General features: G+C 36.9%; 1 protein-coding gene across 3 annotated transcripts; it reads right to left on the bottom strand.

Moving 5' to 3' along the window:
• Window positions 1-751: 751 nt before the first annotated feature.
• On the bottom strand, window positions 752-21,762 carry macroh2a1 (macroH2A.1 histone). Of its 3 annotated transcripts, none has more exons than XM_088603864.1 (9): window positions 21,615-21,762; window positions 18,592-18,792; window positions 17,315-17,421; window positions 16,531-16,728; window positions 9,659-9,769; window positions 7,965-8,064; window positions 5,580-5,669; window positions 3,439-3,613; window positions 752-1,392 (listed from the first exon to the last, which is right to left on the bottom strand). In XM_088603864.1, exons 2-9 carry the CDS (start codon window positions 18,761-18,763, stop codon window positions 1,227-1,229), a joined length of 1,119 nt encoding a protein of 372 aa, XP_088459990.1. In that variant the 5' UTR covers window positions 18,764-18,792; window positions 21,615-21,762; the 3' UTR covers window positions 752-1,226. The 3 variants fall into 3 exon arrangements, with proteins under 3 accessions (XP_088459990.1, XP_088459991.1, XP_088459992.1); XM_088603865.1 differs by lacking the exon at window positions 7,965-8,064 and adding an exon at window positions 6,945-7,035; XM_088603866.1 differs by having other exon boundaries at window positions 18,592-18,778; window positions 21,615-21,701.

Here is a 21,762-nt window from a genome sequence, read left to right as displayed (position 1 = left end):
AAGGTGCTTGGGAAAGTCAAATATATGAGCACAAGCTTCAGGTTTACCACTCATCTTATAATGTTTTGAGTCCCGCATGCTTTGGAAAAGGCAAAGTCAGATTTCAGTTTTTTTTCCATTAGCATTGAAATCATAAATCAAAAACTCTAGAAATCATAAGATGTTAAGAGCACAAAACATTTCTTGTGTAATACATATTTTTATCAGGTTAAAAAAAATCTCCTCTCATACTGTTGAAAGATTAACTGTCAATCACTAGATTTCCACAATCTATGATGTCAACAAAACTCTGATGCTTTTAAAATATTCTGGAATTAATTTTAAATAAGAACTATATTACTTGGAACATCGTGAACTGACAGGTACAGCTTTAGATTAAAAATCACAAGCTATTTTAATGGGAGTATAAAACATGTAAATGTAATTTATTACTTCAAAAGGTTTGTTGATAATCAGCAGATACATAGCTACACCTAGTGGTCATATGGGAGAACAACTATTAATTTGTACTGATGTGTGAAATGGATCCGATTGTGGTCAGCAAGATGGCTGGAATAAACTTTCACTTTTTCTAAGTTTTTTCACATTTAGTAGCCAATTACCAGTCATGTTAAAATGTTTAAAGAAAGCAGAAAAGAGTGATGATACTGTATTTCTTGAGACTGCCTGACCTACCAATTACACAACAGTTAATGGGAAATTAAAACTCTAAAGTCCACATTTTCTGAAATAAAAAGAAAGAGAATCATACTACCACATTCCAATATTTTACTAAAACATTTTACATACACTCCTTGTCTAACATTAAGAATACACAGTAAAAACATAAAAGGTTGTAGCACCTGTTTAAAAAAGAAAAAGAAAAACAATGGTCGCAACACATAGTAGCACAGCACAAATACATAATGTACCTGCCATTTCCCTTCCACATAAAAGATCACAGTATTCCAAACAGTTGGAATGCGATTCTACCTTTCAGTTAAAAGAAATCTAGGAATACCTAAAGGACAAACAATTGATACAGCTGGGAGACAGTGCAGAATTCAAAACCAGATTCTGGTGTTCAACAACATGATTAGGAAATGTTATAATTAAAAGACAAGTTTTTTGCCAAGAATAAATTAAAATAAAAGTGAAACCAGTGACGGTTTCAGATACAGTGAAGCTCATAAAAGGATAAAATGAGAAGTAGGAAAATGAGATGAAGGTGTGTGTGGGGGGGAGACTTAATTAGCATCAAGCTTGGCCATTTCCTGCACATAAATCCCTATACTCTCGCTGTCAAACAGCACAAAGTATACTGTCTTGATTGAAGAGGACATGGTGGAGACAAAGTAGCTGGAGATGGCTTTCAGGATTAGCTGGGCTGCAGTTTGTTTTGGAAAGCCATTCCTAAAAAAGAAAAAAATAAAGGAAAAAGAACAAAGGCAATTGAAGGTGGTGCTTTGCACAGGTTTTGATGGTGAAGTTAGCTGGCATGTCATTTGGACAGAGGGGAAGCACACTTGTGTAATTTCCTTCACCTCTGATTTCTTGGAAGTAGTTCTTGGAGGTAGTGTTACTCACAAATCTTTTTTCCCCCCTTTAGGATTCAGGATAAGTGTAAAATGCACTAGTAAGATCTCTTTTAGAATGATGCATGCAATTTTGATAATCACGTTATGAAAAATATATAGTTGCCCTGGGAATCAGTCCAGAGACGGTGACCCAAGAATTTTCAGTGCTTAAGGGAATGTCTTGAACTGACAGGCTCAATGAACCCGATTCAAGTATTTAAACCCACTGGAAATTTTCTGATTCATCAATGAAGTACAAACTAGAAGACACAAGAGAAAACTAAGTGAAAGTGCATTTAAAACTGAGAACGGGAGGCATAAAATCACTTTTTTTCACACGAAGGCCTGAAGGAGACTGTGGAACAAGTTACTTAGCATGTAACAGAAATGGATACTTCTTTCAAGAATTAGCTGGATGAAATCCTTAGATCAATAGGCTACTAGCAAATAAATGAGCTGAAATACTAAATAGCCTATTCCTATTTAAGAAAAAGCTGGATGAGATCCTTGAATCAATTAGCTTTTAACTACCAAACTGGCAAGATGGGCTGAATGGCCTCTGTCTTATGTAACCTTATTTATGTTCTCAAATCTGCATGGAGTTTGTTTGTTCTCCCCAAATCATAAGCTTTCCTCCAGGTGTTCTGGTTTTGTACAAAAAACGATTAACTGGCTTTTGTAAAATTTGGCCCTGATCTGATATTGTGCTTGTCTGTATCTGTGTTCGCCCTACGATGGACTGGTGTCCTGTCCAGGTTGTATCCCGCCTTGCGCCCAATGCTTGCTGTGATAGGCTCTAGCTCCCCCTCGAGCCTGAGCTGGATAAGCGGTTATTGAAAGTGATGTGATGATGTGATGTGACCTTTCAAGTTCAAGTTTATTGTCATTATACTCATATATAGGTATATGGTATAACGAAATGCTATTTAGCTAGATCGCAGACGATAAGTAGTACAAAAAAAACAACAATACAATTGTATAATAAAAGAAAGACAGAGACAACAGGCAGTGCGCAAAAACAACAACAGGTAATGTGCAAAACAACATCAGATGTGCAAAAACATGCATCAACAGGAAGAGATAAAAGGATAGAAAAGTATGGGGAGTGAGCTTTTTGACATGTAAGGCAGAGGTAGATTTCAATGTGTGTTTGAGTTTTTGGTAAGAAAGAAGGCACTGTGAGGTTCAGATCATAGGTGAGAGAGGTGAGAGAGGCTGGGAGTTTAATAGTTTGATAGTGCAGGGGTAAAAACTGTCAATTCAATTCAAGGTGCTTTATTAGCATGACCGATGGGTACAATTAGTGTTGCCAAAGCAAATAAAATAATGAAATTCACTGTCTCTGAGTCTGGTAGTCCGGACCCGAACGCTCCGGTACCGTTTTCCAGATGGTAGGGGGTCATACAGTCTGTAGCTGGGGTGTGTGGGGTCTTTGATGATGCTTAGAGCTTTCCTCAAGCACCGCCTGTCATAAATGTCCTGTATAGATGGGAGGGCAACCCCAGTAATGGACTGGGCAGTTTTCACCACCCGTTGTAGGGCTTTTCGGTCAGCAATACTGCAGTTGCCATATCACACTGCGATGCAACCTGTCAGTGTGCTTTCTGTAGTGCATCTGTAATAGTTAGTGAAGATCTGGGGTCCTTTGCGCTAGTCAGTAAATTAGACTTACATATTTTCTTCTCTTTCTTGTGTGGGTACATGGATTCCTGTGGAAGGGGGGGCAGCCGCCTTGGCTTTCCTGCTATAACAACTTATCTGTGAATTCCCAAAGCTCAGAACAACATTTCAATGAAACCCCTTTGTGTGTTTTGCCAAAACAGCAAACATTGGGCACCAAGTGTTCTGCTTACTCTTTAGGAAGGCAGAGAACCGGTTTTACCTGCCACTGCCGATTGATGGGAACGCCACCGACTTCAGCTTCTTTTCGTCTGCCAGGGCCAGGCAGTTCTTGACCGTTTTCTCCAGAAGCTCCTCACACTTGTCTGAGCCCCAGCCTGGGCTGTTACAGTGGATGACAAACTTAGCCGGAAGGCCATGACCCGCTGTCAGTGCGGCTGTGTGAAAAAACAACAACAATCAGCTCAGGAAAGGGCTCTTACAAAATACATTTATACTGCATTCCTTCAGGTGTACCGTTCAGTTTATAACTCAGTCAGACTGCTCCGGTTCTTTAATTTAATGCACAGTGATTGCAGTTTGACATCCTATATACAGTCCTTTGTATCCAAGACATAACAGTGCCAAAATAACACACAAATAAATTAAATGTATGCTCTGTGCATTGCAGAGAACCAATTGCAAAGCACTGAAATCTTAAGCATGATTCTTCAGAATGAAATAATTATTGTGTGCTTCCCCCAAAACCAAATTTAACTGAAAACAACTAATTCTAATTTTGAAAGGGGAAGAACAGCTTAAATTGAAATTATGAAATTATTTTAAAAAGTTCAATGAAGAGCAATTTCTAAAAAACAACTTGAACTTGTTTTGTATTCTTTTAACAGGGACGTGAGGCTAGGGGGGGTTGTATCTGACTGGTCCAGAGGGACGGGACATTTAGAATCCACAAGAAAGTGACATTGAAGAAAGAATCTTGGCTTTCATAGACTTTGTAGTAATTGAGAAGTTCTGTTTATTTTAGTTTCTAACAACTTCTCTTACATCAGCAACCACAGTATTTCTTTGCCAAATCCTAAAAAGCTGTGTGCTGAGAAATGGTCCAATCGAATTTAATTACTTCTATTCACTGCTGTGGGTCTGTTAGATCTATAAATTCAATGTTGATGCAAATCTGAAACACAGATGTATTGCGATTAATGGGATGAATCTGCTATAAATACTTGCAAAAATACAACTGAACACAAAGAAAATGAACTCTATTCTAATAAGTAGTGCTTGGCGTTCAGCATTTTGTCAAAAAATATTTGAGCATTTTTAGTGCACATTTTCTTTCAAAAATAAGGAAGCATTTTGCTGTCTTCTCTTGAAAGTACAGTAACATCTTATACTGTCATTCATTTTAGCATCATGAAATTATAGTAACCCCAAAAGACATCAAAATATGTTAAAGTTATTATTACTCACACCCATAAAATGGGTAAAATTCTTCATGAGTATAGCGGTTCACTGCTCCTGACCTTATGCTAGTATTATAATATTATAGTATTAAAGGTACCTGCGAGTACAGAACTCACCTTCCTGGGATGCTGATTAACTACAGGTCAATCCCTACTAAACACAGCTACCCATTAGCTGCAACAAACTGTACAAAAGTATCTTGCTCAAGGACAAAACAGCAGGTCACAGAAGGATTTGAATCTGAAACTAACTAGTCTAACCAGAGCCCTAACTAGTACTCAGCACTGACCCCTTATTATTTAACCAGGTGATTAGTAGAAGTGATAACTTAATATAAACAATAATTACTTGCATTTCTTGACCTCATCTTTACAGTTTTGTGGGCTCTAAAGTGGGTTTACTTTTAGTGTGCTTATTTGGCAACCCTAAAAGTGTCAAAAATGGTACTGAGCCATTCAAGTAAAAAATAAAAAAGCCAGTTCATTTTTAGTTCATTTTAATTAAGCTAAGTAAATCCAAAACTTCTGTCTTTGAAAGAAGTGGCTACTGCTTGAAGACACGATGAACAGCCAGTTCACAAAGCTGTGAGACTGAAACACACATTCCAGCAGAATTTTGGCAGCCTGTCTGTAAAGAGACCAACAGGGGCCTACAAAATGCCAATGCCTTAATTAAGTGCTTGGATTGAAATCACTGCAACACAAGTGAGGTTATGTGACATCATGTTTGGAAAGTGTGAGCAAACCATTTCCAAGGTGCCTGCAGTATACATGTCACATGTCTGCCAGGGCAGTGGAGGAAAACGTCCTATAAATCCAATATTTTATCTTTGCCTATAAACTCCAAGACAAAGTTGATGTAATACAGCCTTGTGCAAAAGGGACTCAGAATTGGCCACAATAAAAGGTACACCTGCTTCCAGCTAAAGGAGCCAAGAGGTACCTCCTGCTACATCCAAAGGCCCGTTCTTCTTGCGCAGCTCGCTGATGGCCTCCGTGAACTCCTTGCCTCCTTTCTTCTCCAGGGCATTACCTAAGAAATGACATTCCTGGATCATGGGAAATCAGCCGAGACAAGCAACGTCTGTGTTTGGGTTAAGCAGGTAAGGGATGCTAAAGCAAGCCAGTTCACCCATTTTCACACTGCATTTTGGAACCTCTCTGGACACCACACACCCTCCATGTGAAACCACTACTGCATGATCTGAGTAAATACTAATTAAGCCCTTATTTTTCCAAATGAAAACAGAACGCATAACTTTTGTTGGTGAGATTTAAGAGACTGCAAATGCCATTTATAAATTCCTTATAACTTGTTGTATATTAGGATGATTAATAACTTGGTTGGAACAAACCTCTACTAATGATTAATTAACAAAACATGGCTTGTCCTAATATCAATTCTTTATTAGTGGATACTTTTTAATGGGTTGCTATACATTTATAAAACGTCATTTGCAGCTCCCCTTTCCACCTTTTCATTTATCGGAAGAGTTGTCTTTCCATAGAGCTCAGCTCCATTCAATGTATGAAAGAGAGCATGCTGCCTCAGCCAGAATCAACATTAACAGAGTGGAAAAATGCAGTGTGTGTTGGTACCCTGAGAGGAGAAGACAAATCTGACTGAAAGTCATTCACACTGCCCACAGTCTGATTCAGAATGCAGATAGTGCTGTGATCCACTAAAATTGTATTAGTCAATCAAATTTATTTATTGCCATTTCTTTTAAAAGTTAAATGCAAAGCACTTTCTGCACTTCTTCTCTGCTCTTCCAGAACTCATGGAACAAATAGTAATGCAGTATTCTAATTTGTTTTTTGTAAAAGCAGAAAAATAACCTGGCAGCACTTGGGAAAGCCAGGATTTGGTTTTAACCTTTTAAAGGGAAAAGGCAACACAATAAAGCCTTTACATACAAGACAGAGATTAAAAAAGGTTAAATGATAATAATCCAATTTGATTTGTGAGCAATTATCAAGAAACTCAAGAACTGTACTAGCAGCTGAAACTACTTCTTAGGCCCTGTGTGTATTTCTTTCACCAATAACAAGCTTGTGTACTTCAAATTATTGCATAAGGACCTCCATGTGCCATGTGTAGAAACCCTGCAGAAAGTATGAAGGGAAAGCAGATGTATTTCTTCTTTTATTGGAAACACAATGCTAATATAGATTAAATACATACAAATCTGTGCAAGTAGTATCTGGAAGAGGGAAGAAGATGCACTGAAAGGAACGCCCCTCAAAGAACTGAGGCTGGCTGGCATCAGCACAAACAGAGAGTGCCACAGTGAGAAAATTCCATTACCTACTTCACCACCAGTGTAGAGGTCGGAATTGGTCGGGTGAACAACAGCGTCGCTGTCGATGTTGGCAATGTCAGCCTGCACAACTTGCAACTATAACAACAACAGGCAAATAACAGGGCATCAACCACTGGGGGAAGGTAAGCCAAATGGGAAAAACTCAAAGAAATTCCTCCCAGGGCAGGCGCCTCCTTTATAAGACGTACAAGAAAAGAGAGGGCAGATCACAAAAGAATCAAATTGTGTCTAATGGAGCATGATATCCTTTAACATGGTCTAAGACACAACAGAGTACAATGAAATGCTATGAGTGGGTTTAAACTTTTCTGCGGAGATTTAGCAAAATCCTTGAAAGCTGACAAAAACAAAATTCAGGTTGATTTTCTTTATTGTCTCTTAACAAGTAAGAGACCAAAGTAATACAATATCTACAGTACAAAGCCATTTGTATTGTATTATTTATATTTATATTAATAATTGTATTATTAATTCTACTTGGTTAGATCATTTAAAGACGTTCTTTCAAGGATTTTTCAAATCCATACAGCACAAAATGTCTTTGGCGTAACTTAGAGCTGACATGGAATGAATGGAAAACAATTTCTTGAGAATTACAACTCATGGTAATTAAGATTCTTTTTAATCTCCTCCTTGTAATGTTCACAAAAAATAAACTGAATGAGAGGTACAAGGATCATTTCAGGAGAAATAAATCAAATAGTGTATTTTTAATGTTTTAACAGTTTTACTCTTCTGGAAATATGAAACTTATATTTAACACACTCTAATTTGCTCATTTTCCTGCTTTATACTACTAGAGCATCTAGCAATATATGCAAGGACTTTACAGTTTGCAGAACAATCTGCCAATCCAGAGGTTATTCGAAATTGAAACTACAGGTAAGATTCCACATGGGGAACAACATGGGTATCTCAAGGAGTATTTGTACTGAAGATTGTTTTGATTCTTTTCCTGGCAGCTCTAAGTCAGTGAAGGTGAGAAATGGCCATGCCCCATTTACCTAGATCATCTTTAAGGTCAATGTCAGCATTGGTGGGATTGATTATACCCTCCACGTCAAAGCCAGCCAAGTTACTGATTTCACTGTGAATAAGGTTCAGCTGAAAAGAAAGCATGCCGCAGGGAAGAGCAGGACAGTTAGCACTTTCACAAAGGAACCTTGTAAAGCAGCAAAATCAAACCAATTCAGCATAAAATGAACAAATAAATAGCAAGAGCGCAAAAGTATACCCATTAAAAATGATATTCCTCCATTGTGAAGGATTTGTTTTCACTCTTGTTGTATTATATGGTCACTCACACCATAAGTGTCAGTACTGGTAAATGAACTTGGTTAACACCACCTTTGTTTCATTATTTTAGAGTAATCCACTATCAGAACTCTTTTTCTATTGCATGTTCATTTGGCCTTATACATTTGAGGAATTGAAAAACAGAAAACTTTCTGCTTTTGTAAAGTGTAATGGGTTGTATCGCTGAACACACAACTGTGTATGTTCTGCTATATAAACTGTATAAACTGTGTTCTGCTATATAAACTGTGAGCACAAATACTACAGTATATAAAAACCAAAGAATATGGATGCATATTCTATAATACCATATAGTTTCTTTACAAAATATATCTCCTGTGTTATCCAATGAAGGGACGATTTCTTAAGAATATTGTAATTTTCAATAACAACTTTAGTTAACATTTCCAAAGTGGTATTGAGGCATATTGTATACAGCTTTTAATATATAAGACCAAACATTTAACTAATATAGTGGACATCTCATTTTTATGTAAATTTTAATGTCAGTAAAATAAGCAGAATTAACAATATAAAAGTAGTAGCACTGTTCAGTCAGAATCTAATAGCACAAACATCATGCAGGCAAGACATTTATATTCAAAACCCCTATTCCACATCTTCTGTAGGATTTCAACATTGCCTTTCTACCCTATTACAGCGGAAATTTAACTTTACATAAACAGTGCAGAGAGAAAGCAGGAAATAGTCAAGGACTGGCCATACTTGGAAACAGGTTTCTAGGTGAAAGGTTGACAATGCAGCCACCCAGTGAATTAACTTAAGACTTCATTGGCTGCTCTTTTGTAGCCAACATTTTTGAAAGCTTTAGTAAATATTTATACACGTGAAAGTTAAAAACTGGATAAATATAAAAAGTTAAGTCAGCCATGTCATTTTAATTTCCAGTGGATCAATATGTAAGTATGCATTACAAACTGGACAAATAGTAATTGTCAAAAGCTGCACAAAAAATCTTTTAATATTTAGATGCATATACATTCTCTGTGTGTAATTTATTGGTTTTATAGTTCTAGGTCTGAACTGAACATAATTTCCCCCCCTCAATTTAATTAGCTTGCCTTCAGCATTAACCTTGGTGCACTTGTTTTTCAGACTACATGAGGAGGAATGCTTCTTCTATTCACTGAAGTGGAGCTTTCTCTAGAATTATCTCCAAGTGGATGAGAGTTCAATTAATGTGCAGCTGTCCAGATGAGGAGGAAGTCAGAGGCAGCTTCACTTCACTCAGATTTACTGAGGATGGGCTGTAGACTACAAGTTATGGCATTTTTCAATGCAAATGAAAGCAGATGCTGTAAATTTACTGGAAAAGGGGCATTTACAGGAAAAGTGTGAATAAATTGGAAGTGCTTGACAAGAGTGAAGGAAAAATGAGTACCTTTTGTCCTAGGAAGAGGCTCTTGGTAGACAGGATGGTGAACCCATCTGCAGGAGTGCCTTCAGTAGTGCTGTCTGCGCTGGCTGCTTTGCTCACCTCGCCCTGTTTCTTCTGGAGTAATACAAGAGCAATTAATGGACAGAGAGACGTATTGCTTGGGTGATGACAGTGGTATACCAGTATATTTATAAATTCTCACACCCTTCTTCTTTATTCTTAGCAGAAAATGCCAACACGTAATTATGCATGTGTGGTGATACATCCATCCATTTTCTAACCATTTCCTCCAATTCAGGGTCACGGGGGAGCCAGAGCCTATCCCGGCAAGGAACAAGAGCAAGGCAGGGTACATCCTGCACTGGCCAGTCCATAACAGGGAGCACACAGACGCAGACACAAATACACATTCACACCTAGAGCCTGCTTTCCCAGAAACCAATTAAACTACCAGTATGTTTTTGGACTATGGGAGGAAACTGGAACACCCAGAGGAAACCAACATGAACTTGGGGAGAACATACAGATGCAGCCATTCAAAATGGGTGAGGTATTTTGCGGCATACCCCGGTGGGCGTGTCGCGGTGTCACGCGGTATCACGTGGTGTTACGTATCATTTGACGCTCTGCCGGAAACTATCCGGCGTCGCCTTGTAAAACCGCCAGGGGGAGCTTAACCTCTCATTTACAGCATTTGAGCCTTTAATTTTGAACTGTGTATTACAGCATGTTAATCATCAGTCATTAAAATGTTGGTATATTTTATGAAAGCAAGATTGCTCAGTTGGACAAAAGTACACAACCTACCTTTATCAGAAATATTTATGCATCAAAGCCTTTTCTGAAGATATTACTAATAGTATTAATAATGGATGACTTTGGACAAGCTGTATACTTGGAAAAATACACACCGGTATTCCATTTCTCCCTAAACATTGTAAGCTTCGAAGTCTTTAACTAACGTGATACCGGAGTCAACAAGCATACTTTTAGAATTTGATTAAAAGGGAATATAATATGGAATCGCGTATCTAAAGAATTTAATAACGGTATGATTATATCCGTGTACTGCGACAGGGCTGTGTAGGGCTGTTTCGCCTGCCCGTTCATGCGAGCTGTATTGTAGCCTACTGGTCTAGGTGCGTGACTACCAACTGGCAGGTTGTGTGTTCGAATCCAGCTGGTGCTGGACTTTTCATTTTTATTTATTTTTTAATCGCGTAACATAAACATATTACCGTATGCAAACTGTACTGTATACAGTATGTATATGTATATTTAATCGGTCTTGAGATATTTTTAACTTGATTTACAGTATTTGAGAGGTATGTCTTAACACCGATACTACAGTGCTTAAGTACTGCTCACGTATATGTTTCTAGGTTTATATTATGCATTTCATACGGTCAAATTACTTTTGAGCAACTAATAAGAAGCGCGAAACGGTATGCGTTTTAGTTTCATTTTGTGCTGGGACCCGTGGATTGATTAGAGATAACAAGTACATACAAGTCATTTTTTAAATGTTGTAGTTCGTCTTGAAAAAATGTTACGAGTACATCATCTATCAACAATTACACAGGTTCTGTTTCCATATTGCGGATTTTGGTTACGTAATATTATTTTCTAGATTTCACGTTGTGAATATATGATTTGGGCAAACAGAGCCGCAAAGAAGTACATTATTGGTTGTTGTTTTTTTTTTGCAGTTTTATCTAGAACAAGCGATGCTTAAACCTTTGTCTGATTCTTGTGAAACTATCCACACGACAGTTACAGTACCTAGGAGTTGACTTCAGTGATGTCACTGATGGGATGTTTCTAAAAATCCATCCTCTGTAAAACGTCTTCTCTAGTTGTCCTGCATATGTATTCGCTAATGAAGCTGTGTGTTCTGAGCCTGGATCTCTACATTTCTGTATGAACCAGCTTAGAGGGCTAAAGACAGCTTGTGTTTAAATTGAGTGTAAGGCAATTTATGCTTCTAAAGTCATGGTCAGCATTTATTTTTGTACTGTGCTGTAAACTTGTTCTGTGCCAAGTCACATTATTTTATAGCGTTTTTATAGCGTTATCAAATCCGGTGGTGCTGTGTGTTAATTTCCTGACTCCCATGTCACATGGTCTGTGATTGAAACCTGTAAAACCGGTTTAATTCGTCACAGCCAGCACTCTTCAGGTGTGAGGGTCTTCTGCTCAGAATGAAACGCTAAAATGTTTGTGTATATTCTAATGGTAGTGGGGGCAGGGTGTGTGGGAACAGGTTTGGTTGAAATTGCATTGGAGATCTATGTTCTTCACACCTGAAACATTTTCTCTGAAAGCATTTTCTTCGCAGTTTAACTGATCTTGTTACAGCATGTTACAGTTTACTATTATTAACCATATTAATTTTAAGTGCTTAATGTAAAATCTTGTAAAAATATATTTTCATTGTTCAAATATACATTAAGTCTGACTATCATATAATAAGTTAAATACAAAACTAAAGAAAAAATAGGGTTAAATATAATTCAAAATATTTTGCTAACAATGTTAACTGTTTATGAATAATAAAATGTATTAACTAAGGAGTAGGATGGCACAGTTGTTAGTATGTTTTTTGTTTTGTTTCTTTTTCATAAATACAACAGTAGTACCTGATGTCTCAGTGGCTTTCAAAATTAAATTATGCATGCAAACCTGTGAACTAGAAAGATAACTAAGATATCCATCCATTATATTCCATAATATCCATGAAATATATGGCGCTGAAATATGTGTGACGCAGTGGTGGCCTGACACGGTGAGGTGCCCTGGCAGCTGTATGATGCAGTGGTGGCCTGGCATGGTGAGGTGCGCTTGCAGCTATGTGACGCAGTGGTGGCCTGGCATGGTGAGGTGCGCTGGCAGCTGTGTGATGCAGTGGTGGTCGGGTATGTAGAGGTGCACTGGCAGCTGTGTGTTGTGACGCAGTGGTGGCTGCCAGCGCACCTCACCATGCCAGGCCATCACTGAGTCAGAGATTAAATAAAACCTCACTCGCACCAAACAAATTTATATTTCTAAATATCACAACATGATCGAATTTAAGTCATTTTAATAACAATGCATAGTCACCTAGGCGTTACAAATGCGGGTTTAAATATATGTGTTTTTTGATTCACAATCAAATGCAACATAAATTGATATCTTTGTCTTCTAAGTATCTTAATAAACTTTCAGCATAGCTTTCTCCCTGTTTAGATTTATTTTGGGATCAAACGTGGAAAGATTAGATTGTAATCGTTTTTATTTTTTAAATACATTTTAGAAAAGTGTAATCTATACTAAAAAGCTGTACACCACCTGCTATAAAGATACATATTGTAATACTTTCGGGTTCTCAGAGTAGAACAGACTAACCTTCTAATGAAAGACGGTCCACCCCCCACGGACAGGAAAAGTGCCCACAGGCACTTAACTTAATATGGTCAGTAACAGTAAACAGTAACATGGTCAGAAGGAGCACGTACAAACGTTTCCGAAATAACCACATGTAAGACTCTGATGCTTAAAATGTTTAGGGAGAAAGTGGAATACTGGTGTGTATTTTTTCTTTAAACTACCAATACCAGCCATATACAGTCTGTAACGTAGGGATTTCTATATGTCTTTATTTAGTGGTTACATTAGTGACAAAGGCTAAACTTTTAGCTTCAGTAACGTGTACATATCTCCCCTTTTTATAAAACGACATGGTTGAAAACTGTTCCAGAGCCACTGTTGTTTCATCAGTGAAAAGTACATCATGAAATGCCTCTCCCTGTTCAATCCACTGGAAAAAAGAAAAGGAGCATAAAGCTTCTGATGGTCATAAACGATATTCATTTAGGAGCAGCATCAGAGGTATGTTTTTAACTGCACTGCATTGGAGAGAATACCATAGTGTGTTTTTTTTTTTTACTCCCTGGCGGAAACTGGCTTCCAGAAGAATCAGTATGGCTCAGAGATTAAATAAAACTTCACTCGCACCAAACAAATGTATATTTCTAAATATCACAACATGATCGAATTTAAGTCATTTTAATAACAATGAATAGTCACCTATGCGTTACAATATAAACATTTATATTGTTTTAAATCGCGTTTAAATCACCTTTATTTAAAACCCATAAATAAAGCTGATACTGTTTAGACTTTTAATTATTTAAAACTGTATTAAAGCAGCAAGATACACAATGCAACGTAAATCGCTATCTTTGTCTTCTGTGTAATAATGTTCACCTCTCTGTCCAGCAAATTTACAATAGTAATAATAATGAACTTTATTGTATATGGCGCCTTTAAAGGTGGCTCCTCAAAGCGCTTTACAGGTTAAAAACAATACTGTTAGGCTGGGAAAACGATTTTTTTTTAAGAAATACAAAATGAGATATAATGATATGTTCCGGCTTAGACATTAACGAAGAGCATAACGCGTGTACTGTATACACTGCAAGTACAACCCCCCTCTCTGCAGGAGTGCTGGCTGTGACGAATTGAACCGGTTTCACGGGTATTTTCAAAGTAGGAGGTGAGATTTCCAGCGAAAGACACCCCCCTCCCCTCAAAAACCCAGTAAGTACAGTACTTACTAGTTAAAGGCTAGGCTCCTCAATGAAATCGCTTTAACATGCTAATGCGTTGGTGTAACAGTCCGGGCGTGGCAAGCTTCTAATTTCAACCCGACTACGGCGAAAGGAACCCTTCTTTCATTAGAAGACAATGAACATATTTTAGCCCTGAATGAATTAATAGTAAACATGGTTTACATAAAAGACATTTTTCCAAGAAAGTTTAGCCTTTGTCACTTATGAAACCACTAAAGACATAAATATAAAAATCTTAAGATTTTTAAAATACATGACTTTGCTAAAATTTATTTGAAAATAAAAACAATTACAACCGCCAGGGGAGAGAGAGAACAGGGGACGGATGTTGGTTTTGCATAAGGGGCGGGGCTATGGAAATTAGGTCTGTTTGGGAATGTGTAGTTACATGTTCTGGCTGTTTGTGAATTATCGTTGTTGAGTATGGAGTGTTGAGGTATTGATTTTGTGTAATGCTTTATGTTGAAAATTGAGGTGGATTTTGTTTATGATAAACAGGATAGACTTGGATGGGAGGAAGGTTTGGTTTTGCATAAGGGGCGGGATTATGATAATTGGAGGACTTTGCGAGAGTAAAATGGTTTGATATATTTGATTTTGTATTGTGGTTGTTATCTATGTTTTTGGTTGGTATTATGTTTATATGGTTGTTTTTGTTGGTTGGTTGTTATTATGGTTTATAATAATACGATCTATAGTTGAAATCTGAGCCTAAATAAAAAGAAAAAGCAAGTGATTAGGTTTATGAGCAATCTAATTACTTATTCGTTTAAAACGCTATATAAAATAAAGTTTATTATTAATTTGCTGGACAGAGCGGTGAACATTATTATGCATAAGACAAAGATAACGATCCTGATCAGTTTAGAAATCTGTGTACGCTGTAAGGTTTTTACTTCTTAAACTTTTAAAATACACGTTTTGAATAGAAAGAAATCCTCTTCCTGGTACAGTATGTATAGCAAACCAGCACGTCTTTTTTCTCCAATCAGAGGGGTGTCAGATGGTGTCAGCCAATCACCATTCTGAAGCCCTACCATAATCTCTGGTATGGGGAGACCCCAGAATTCTGTCCCATAGTTTAGACAGATGATAGATACTTTTTTTGATCCCGTGAGGGAAATAAAGTAAATCATTTTCATTTTAGGAAATTATTAAACGCTCGGTTAAAAGCAAAGGAGATTGTCTGTTATAGTGGACATAAAAACAAGAGTTCGCTGGCATTATATCCTGGAAGACACAGACCGGCGCCAGACCGGTAAAATGCCTCATGAACTAGGGATTGGACAGTTTCCAAGTGCTTGTACAATCGATGGAAATGTTCAAATAAATGTGCAAAAGAAATAAACAAAATAATCATTTATTTCTTTATCATATTGGGTAGCTAATGTCCTCTCTTTGCTAGTTAGTGGCTGTTTCTGCGTTGGGTAGCAACGGGTGACTGTTCTCAGGCGGAAGATGTAAACAGCTTAATGTTCGTGTTAAATAATTTTTTTAAATTAAAATTCATTCTATACAGCAATCGCATATTTGGGTACCGTTTCATAAAACTTTCATGCTTAAAATGTTTAGGGAGAAATGGAAGACTGGTGTGTATTTTTTCTTTAAACTACCAAGACCAGCCATACACAGTACAGTTTACATACATACAGTAATGTTTATGTTCCTAAATTAATATCGTTTATGACCTTCAGATGCGTTATGCTCCTCTTCTTTTTATGCTCAGCTACTAAAATTTCCCTTTATTGGTAAAATCCATATAAATATTCAAAACTAAGCGGATTAAAATGTGCACAGTAAAGACATTAAATGATTAAATCTTTGCACTACCAACCAATGCACCACGAGTGCCCCTGTCGGTCATTTTGGCCAGCCAATCACTTGCCCTGCGGTGCCCTACGGTGCCCCGCGGGTTGGTTACTGTACCGCGGGTTTTTACCGCTCATTTTGAATGGCTGCATCTGTACAAACTTCAGGCAGGCAGCAGCCCAGGTTCAGAACTGAACCCAGGGCTCTAGCACTGAGAAGCTAACCACTGTGCCACCGAGTGTTGATACAATAACAATTATTAAGAAATAATGACAGACAGTTTCGTCTCCTGCTGTTCTAAAGGACTGGCATAAGGAGAATGATCTTATGCACTACTTTTGCAAGTAGGCATTTTTTAACTATTTTGGTATGAATTCATGCCTCTAAACAAAGTTATGATGTTCCTTAAAGAAAAGGCATTGCATCAAAGGTGGAGGTGAGTGATGTCTGGCTTACCTTGGACTTCCCGGCTCCCTTTCTGCCCCCTGCCTTCTTTGCTGTCGATTTCTTCACAGGAGAAGATTTAGATTTCTTGACTGGAGGCGGGGTTATGATGGCTTCAAGTTTCCCCTTGGATCCTCGCTTTTTAGCCAACAGCTCTGGATGAATATTAGGCAGAACGCCCCCCGCAGCTATTGTTACTCCCTTCAGCAGCTATGAATGGGAAAACACACTATGAAGGAATGCTTTTTTTAAATGAGGAGGTAAAATACTGGAAACACAAAAGGGCGCATGTCCATTCAAGAAGAATCACATAAATATCTTTGGACACTAAGGAAGTTTCCATTTTGCACAGAATATTATTGCTGGTAGAACACATTACAATCTTTTTTTCTCTTCTATTTTAGGCCCTGTGAAATGCATAAGACCTAGGCACAAAAAATGGTTTGTGTCTGTACCACTATAAAAAACCAAGACTCTGTACTTTACAAAATATTCAGATTCAAATACCTACTGATTGCAACATACACATGAGTGATGTAAAATGATGTTACATCACCAACAAAGCTAAGTTCCTTTACTGTTTTCAGATTAAAGTACATTTCTATGATACCGAGTCTAGTGTTTTAGCTTGAGGTTAATGTTCTCCACAGAGCACTTGTGACCCTGGCCCTTATATTTAATTCTGAATATTGAAAATCAAGTGGTGGAAAATATAATTCCAAATTAGAGTGCCAGCCTTGGCTTATAGTACCGGAAACCTATCATAATTATGGTCTTAAAACACCAAAAGTAACACCTGGTTGAGTTCTTCATCATTTGCGATAGCCAACAGGATATGCCTGGGAGTGACCCGTCCTTTTTTGTTATCCCGGGCAGCATTCCCAGCTAGCTCCAAGATTTCAGCTGAAACATAAAATTAAAGGAAATTACAATTAATTTCTAAGAACAGCATTTTAAGGGACTCAAATATACAAAAACCCAAGAAATTCAACATTTGAGCTTTTTTGTCCCTTAGTGTGTGTCTCATTGCCTCTCTATTGAGTATATTTCCTGAGAGGATTATGTATAATTATTCTTATAAACCAAGGTTACTGCAAGGAGGATGTACTGCGTGTCCAACAGAAAGTGCATTCTCGCAGCAAAATGAGCATATTCTACTCTTTAAAACGTTTAAATGTTTAACTTTGGTAATGTCTTGATAAAATGAAAGTGACACTAATACTCACACTAATTGATTAAAAAAAAGTTGATATAAAAAACTGTAAATCAAGTCAGGGATTCAGTGTTTCAAAAAAGCATATTTAAAAGGGATAAAAAAACGTGTTAGAAAATTAACAAGCTAACCTAATGTGGGTGAACAATATCCAAGCAATTCTCCAAAATGCATCAAAGCATTTTTCACATCAGATAGGCCTTGTTATCATCACTCACCACCTAGTATTGTGGATTATCACATGTAAAACAACTTTGTTTACACATTCCTGTGTAGTTTAAATGTTTATCAGTGGTGTTTAAGTGACTTCTCTGTAGAAACACATGAGAACAGCTGTGAACAAGCCTTTCAACTCTAATCACTATTTGTAAAGACCATTTTAAGCACTGCTTTAGTGTATTTCTTGCTACTGTGAATTTATAATAACCTCCAAACAAAAACAAAACATGTTTAATGCAATATCCTTTACTAATTGACATTTCTTAAGTAAGCAGGACTTAAAATCTGATTTTCTACATGGATTACCTTAGATAATTAGATTATTTTTGTTTCTGGCACAGCCCTTTGCAGGGTACTACATGAACCTTTTTATTTTCAACCTCAACAAGGCAGCAAACAAAGAAATATACAATTATACAATATATAAAAAAGTGAAATGGCCTCTTAGTATTGCTTTAAGTATTATTTGTAACTAAACATATATGTATTCAATATTTAATTCTGGATATATATCTATATTGATTAGGTATCTGGTACTTTTTGGATATATAAAAAATGAACTATTTATTGTAATATAAATGAAACAGGAGATAAAAAACTTTCCTAAGATCAAAGTACAGAGAGAGTTGCTTAGTTCTCACCAGTTAGGTATTCCAGGACTGCTGCCATGTAAACTGGGGCTCCTACTCCAATCCTATATTTGGGGTGCCCCTTCTTAATGTAGCGCAGCATTCTGCCCACAGGGAAAATAACCCCAGCCTTCGCAGACCGAGATGTCTTTGTAGTCTTCTTCTTTCCTCCTCGGCTAGACATAGTGCTGTTGCCAGTCTGAAATTGTAGGTCTGGAGAAGTGAAAAAAACTCAATGCCATGGAAACTAATGTTCTGTTTACTCTCCTCAACATGTCTGTACAGATATTTATTGAAATACCTAACAAGAGCATTTTAGTGGGGGTAAAAACACTTTCACAGTTTCTGATTTAGCAGTATAATTTGCCAGCAGCTTTATGATCCTGCAACTCACAACTAACAACCCACTGAAGCTAAGCAGGTGTGAGTCCTGTCAGTACCTGGATGGATGACCTCCTGGGAAAGCTAAGGTTGCTGCTGGAAGTGGTGTTAGTGAGGTCAGCAGGGGGCACTCACCCTAAAGTCTGTGTGAGCACTAATGCCCCAGTGTAGTGATGGGGACACAGCCCAAGGGCCCAGTCCTTTGTACGAGATGCAAAAACCGAGGTCCGGACTCTCTGTGGTCATTAAAAATTCCTGGATGTTTCTTGAAATAAGTAGGGGTCTTACCCTGGTATCATGTCCAAATTTCCCCTAGGCCTTTACAAATCATGGCCTCCTAATAATCCCCATCTATGAATTGGCTTCATCACTCTGTTCTGCTCTCCACTGATAGCTAGTGTGTGGTGAGTATTCTGGCACACTATGCCTGCCACCCAGGTGATGGCTGCACATTGGTGGTGGTGGGGAGTCCCCATTACATGTAAAGGTCTTTTGAGTGAAGTCTCCAGAAAAGTGCTTTATAATTGTAAGATTTTTAAAAATAAATTAATGAATTATTATTATGATCATTATTATGTGTTGCAGACATACAAGTATCAAACACATTTTTCACAAAAAAGTTCTGAATTTTGTTCAGCATGTTAAAAAAAGATAAATTTAAGTTTTTTCTCTTTCTCAAACATATCCATATCACCTTTTCCAGCAATAGCACAAGTATGTAAAATCATAATATACTTGTATAAATATGGCCTAAATGTAAAACACAAGCAGCGCTTTCATTTATTTAAGAGGTCACAGTCCTGTAAATTGTGAACATTTTAGTTTAATTATATTGAGCTTTTTAAAATAGATCTCAGTTAAATAATTTAAAAGAGAATGCGGTGGTTTACTACACCGGTAACAATTAGATACTGCTGTAATAAAATACGAGTTTAATTCTAGTATTCTGACTGATCTATGTCTTCCTATTACAGGCTTTACCTGTCTGGCTTTTGTTTAGATGCATTTTAATTCTCTACTTCCTCAGGGGCACACTTGCCTTTCAGGTACAGGTTGCTAGGCAACAGCTTCTTAACTCCCAAATGACTAGTCTTTTGTTTAAGTGCCTCATGTGGAGTTTACAAATTACACCACTAATTTTACAGAGTTACAATAGATTACAACATATTAAGTAAAAGAAAATATTTAAAATGTGTCATATAACAACAATTATGATAGAATAATAGTGTATACTAAATATCTAATTAGCAATAAGAGATTTCTGGAGGGACATGAAAAAATAAAAACATCTCACATGTGAGTTATGAAAGCAACGTCTATAACTCATCAGCAACGCAAACATGTCACTTCAAATGTAAATCGTGGGTTACAGATGACTAAAAAGGATTACTTCTGTGAGCAGTAAAAATGTAAATAGATTACTCACAGCTACAATATTGTAGCTACATTTAATACATGCAATACTATAGCTACAGATATACTGATTAATAAGACAGGAATTAGTATTAAAACATACAACAATAAGAGAAAAATAGAGAGGAAAGCAGCTGAATACCAGGTTTTATATAAACATCAGTGTAAGGTAATTAAAATTCCAGGGTCCTCGGAGAAAAGCATTTTATGCAACATGAAGTAGATAACTGCTGTTTTTGTGTGACAGAAATGTTTTGTATTCAGCTATCACTTTTTTCAAGCGTCTTCAATTCTGCATGGTTTTTGAATGATCAGAATCACTGAGTTAATACACTTTATATAAAACGTTGGTTACTTTATGTGCATTCTAGTGAATGTAGGATGACAAATAAAACGTTATTATACAATTCGAAGAGGCCAAATATTGGTACCACATTCTAAAGTTAATACAGAATTAAAAACTGTATTACTATTGTCCCATTTTAAACACTGATTTTTTTTGTTACTGTCACTGTCACTGTCTTTGGCTGTAGAAAATATAAAAATGAAAAAAAAAAATCCAAGAAGAGCAGATAAAATTAATCAGAGTGCTTAGCTTCATAAACATCAGAAATGCGAATGTGCAAAGTGTACTACATTAACCATAATATTCTGTAGACACGAACTATTTTCTCCCCTCAGGATGTATAGCTAAAGGGTATTAAAAGTAAACAGAAAACATACTGTTCTATATTACCACTTTCTCATTTTTCACGTTCTTCCATCTTATGATATAAAGTATAATGAATATATAGATATTTATATGTTGTTAAATATGCATATTACATAAAGCAAAAAAATGAAATACTGGAAATAATGTCGTGTTAGAAACTAGAATGGTTCGGTTTCCGGGTTTTAAAATGTTACCATCAAAGAAATATACAAAATATTACCAAACATTAATGACACAAATAATGAGACAACAATCTGTATTACACATGACACATGTTTTCTCCCGCAAAGATATTACGCAGCAGTATGCTTTTTGTTTTCATCAGCGGGGCTGCGATTCTGCTAAACATAAATGTAGCCTATAAATACAATTCAAGTCACACGGCCCTGATCTACAAGTAAAATGGGTAGACTGGGTTAAAGACGTGACTGGTAAGGCAGATGATGTTTTTCCAGAAAAAAAAATGCGGCGTTTGATTTTTCAGGGCGAAATAGGTGTAAATTAATATCAAAGAATGTCAGTTACTTACAGAATAAAGCACAGCAATATGTCTACTGTCTCCTGCAGCTCCAATAAAACAAGCCTGGGCAGTGTCTCCGATTCCCACAATCCATAGCGACCTCAATCATAAAGCTGTATCTACCCTATTTTGAAATACAGTAACCCTGTGGTACTGT

Source organism: Lepisosteus platostomus, chromosome 13 (assembly GCF_059453375.1).
Source record: "Lepisosteus platostomus isolate fLepPlt1 chromosome 13, fLepPlt1.hap1, whole genome shotgun sequence".
In the NCBI taxonomy this organism is placed as follows: Eukaryota; Metazoa; Chordata; class Actinopteri; order Semionotiformes; family Lepisosteidae; genus Lepisosteus; species Lepisosteus platostomus.
This window is presented reverse-complemented; position numbering and strand designations above follow the sequence as displayed.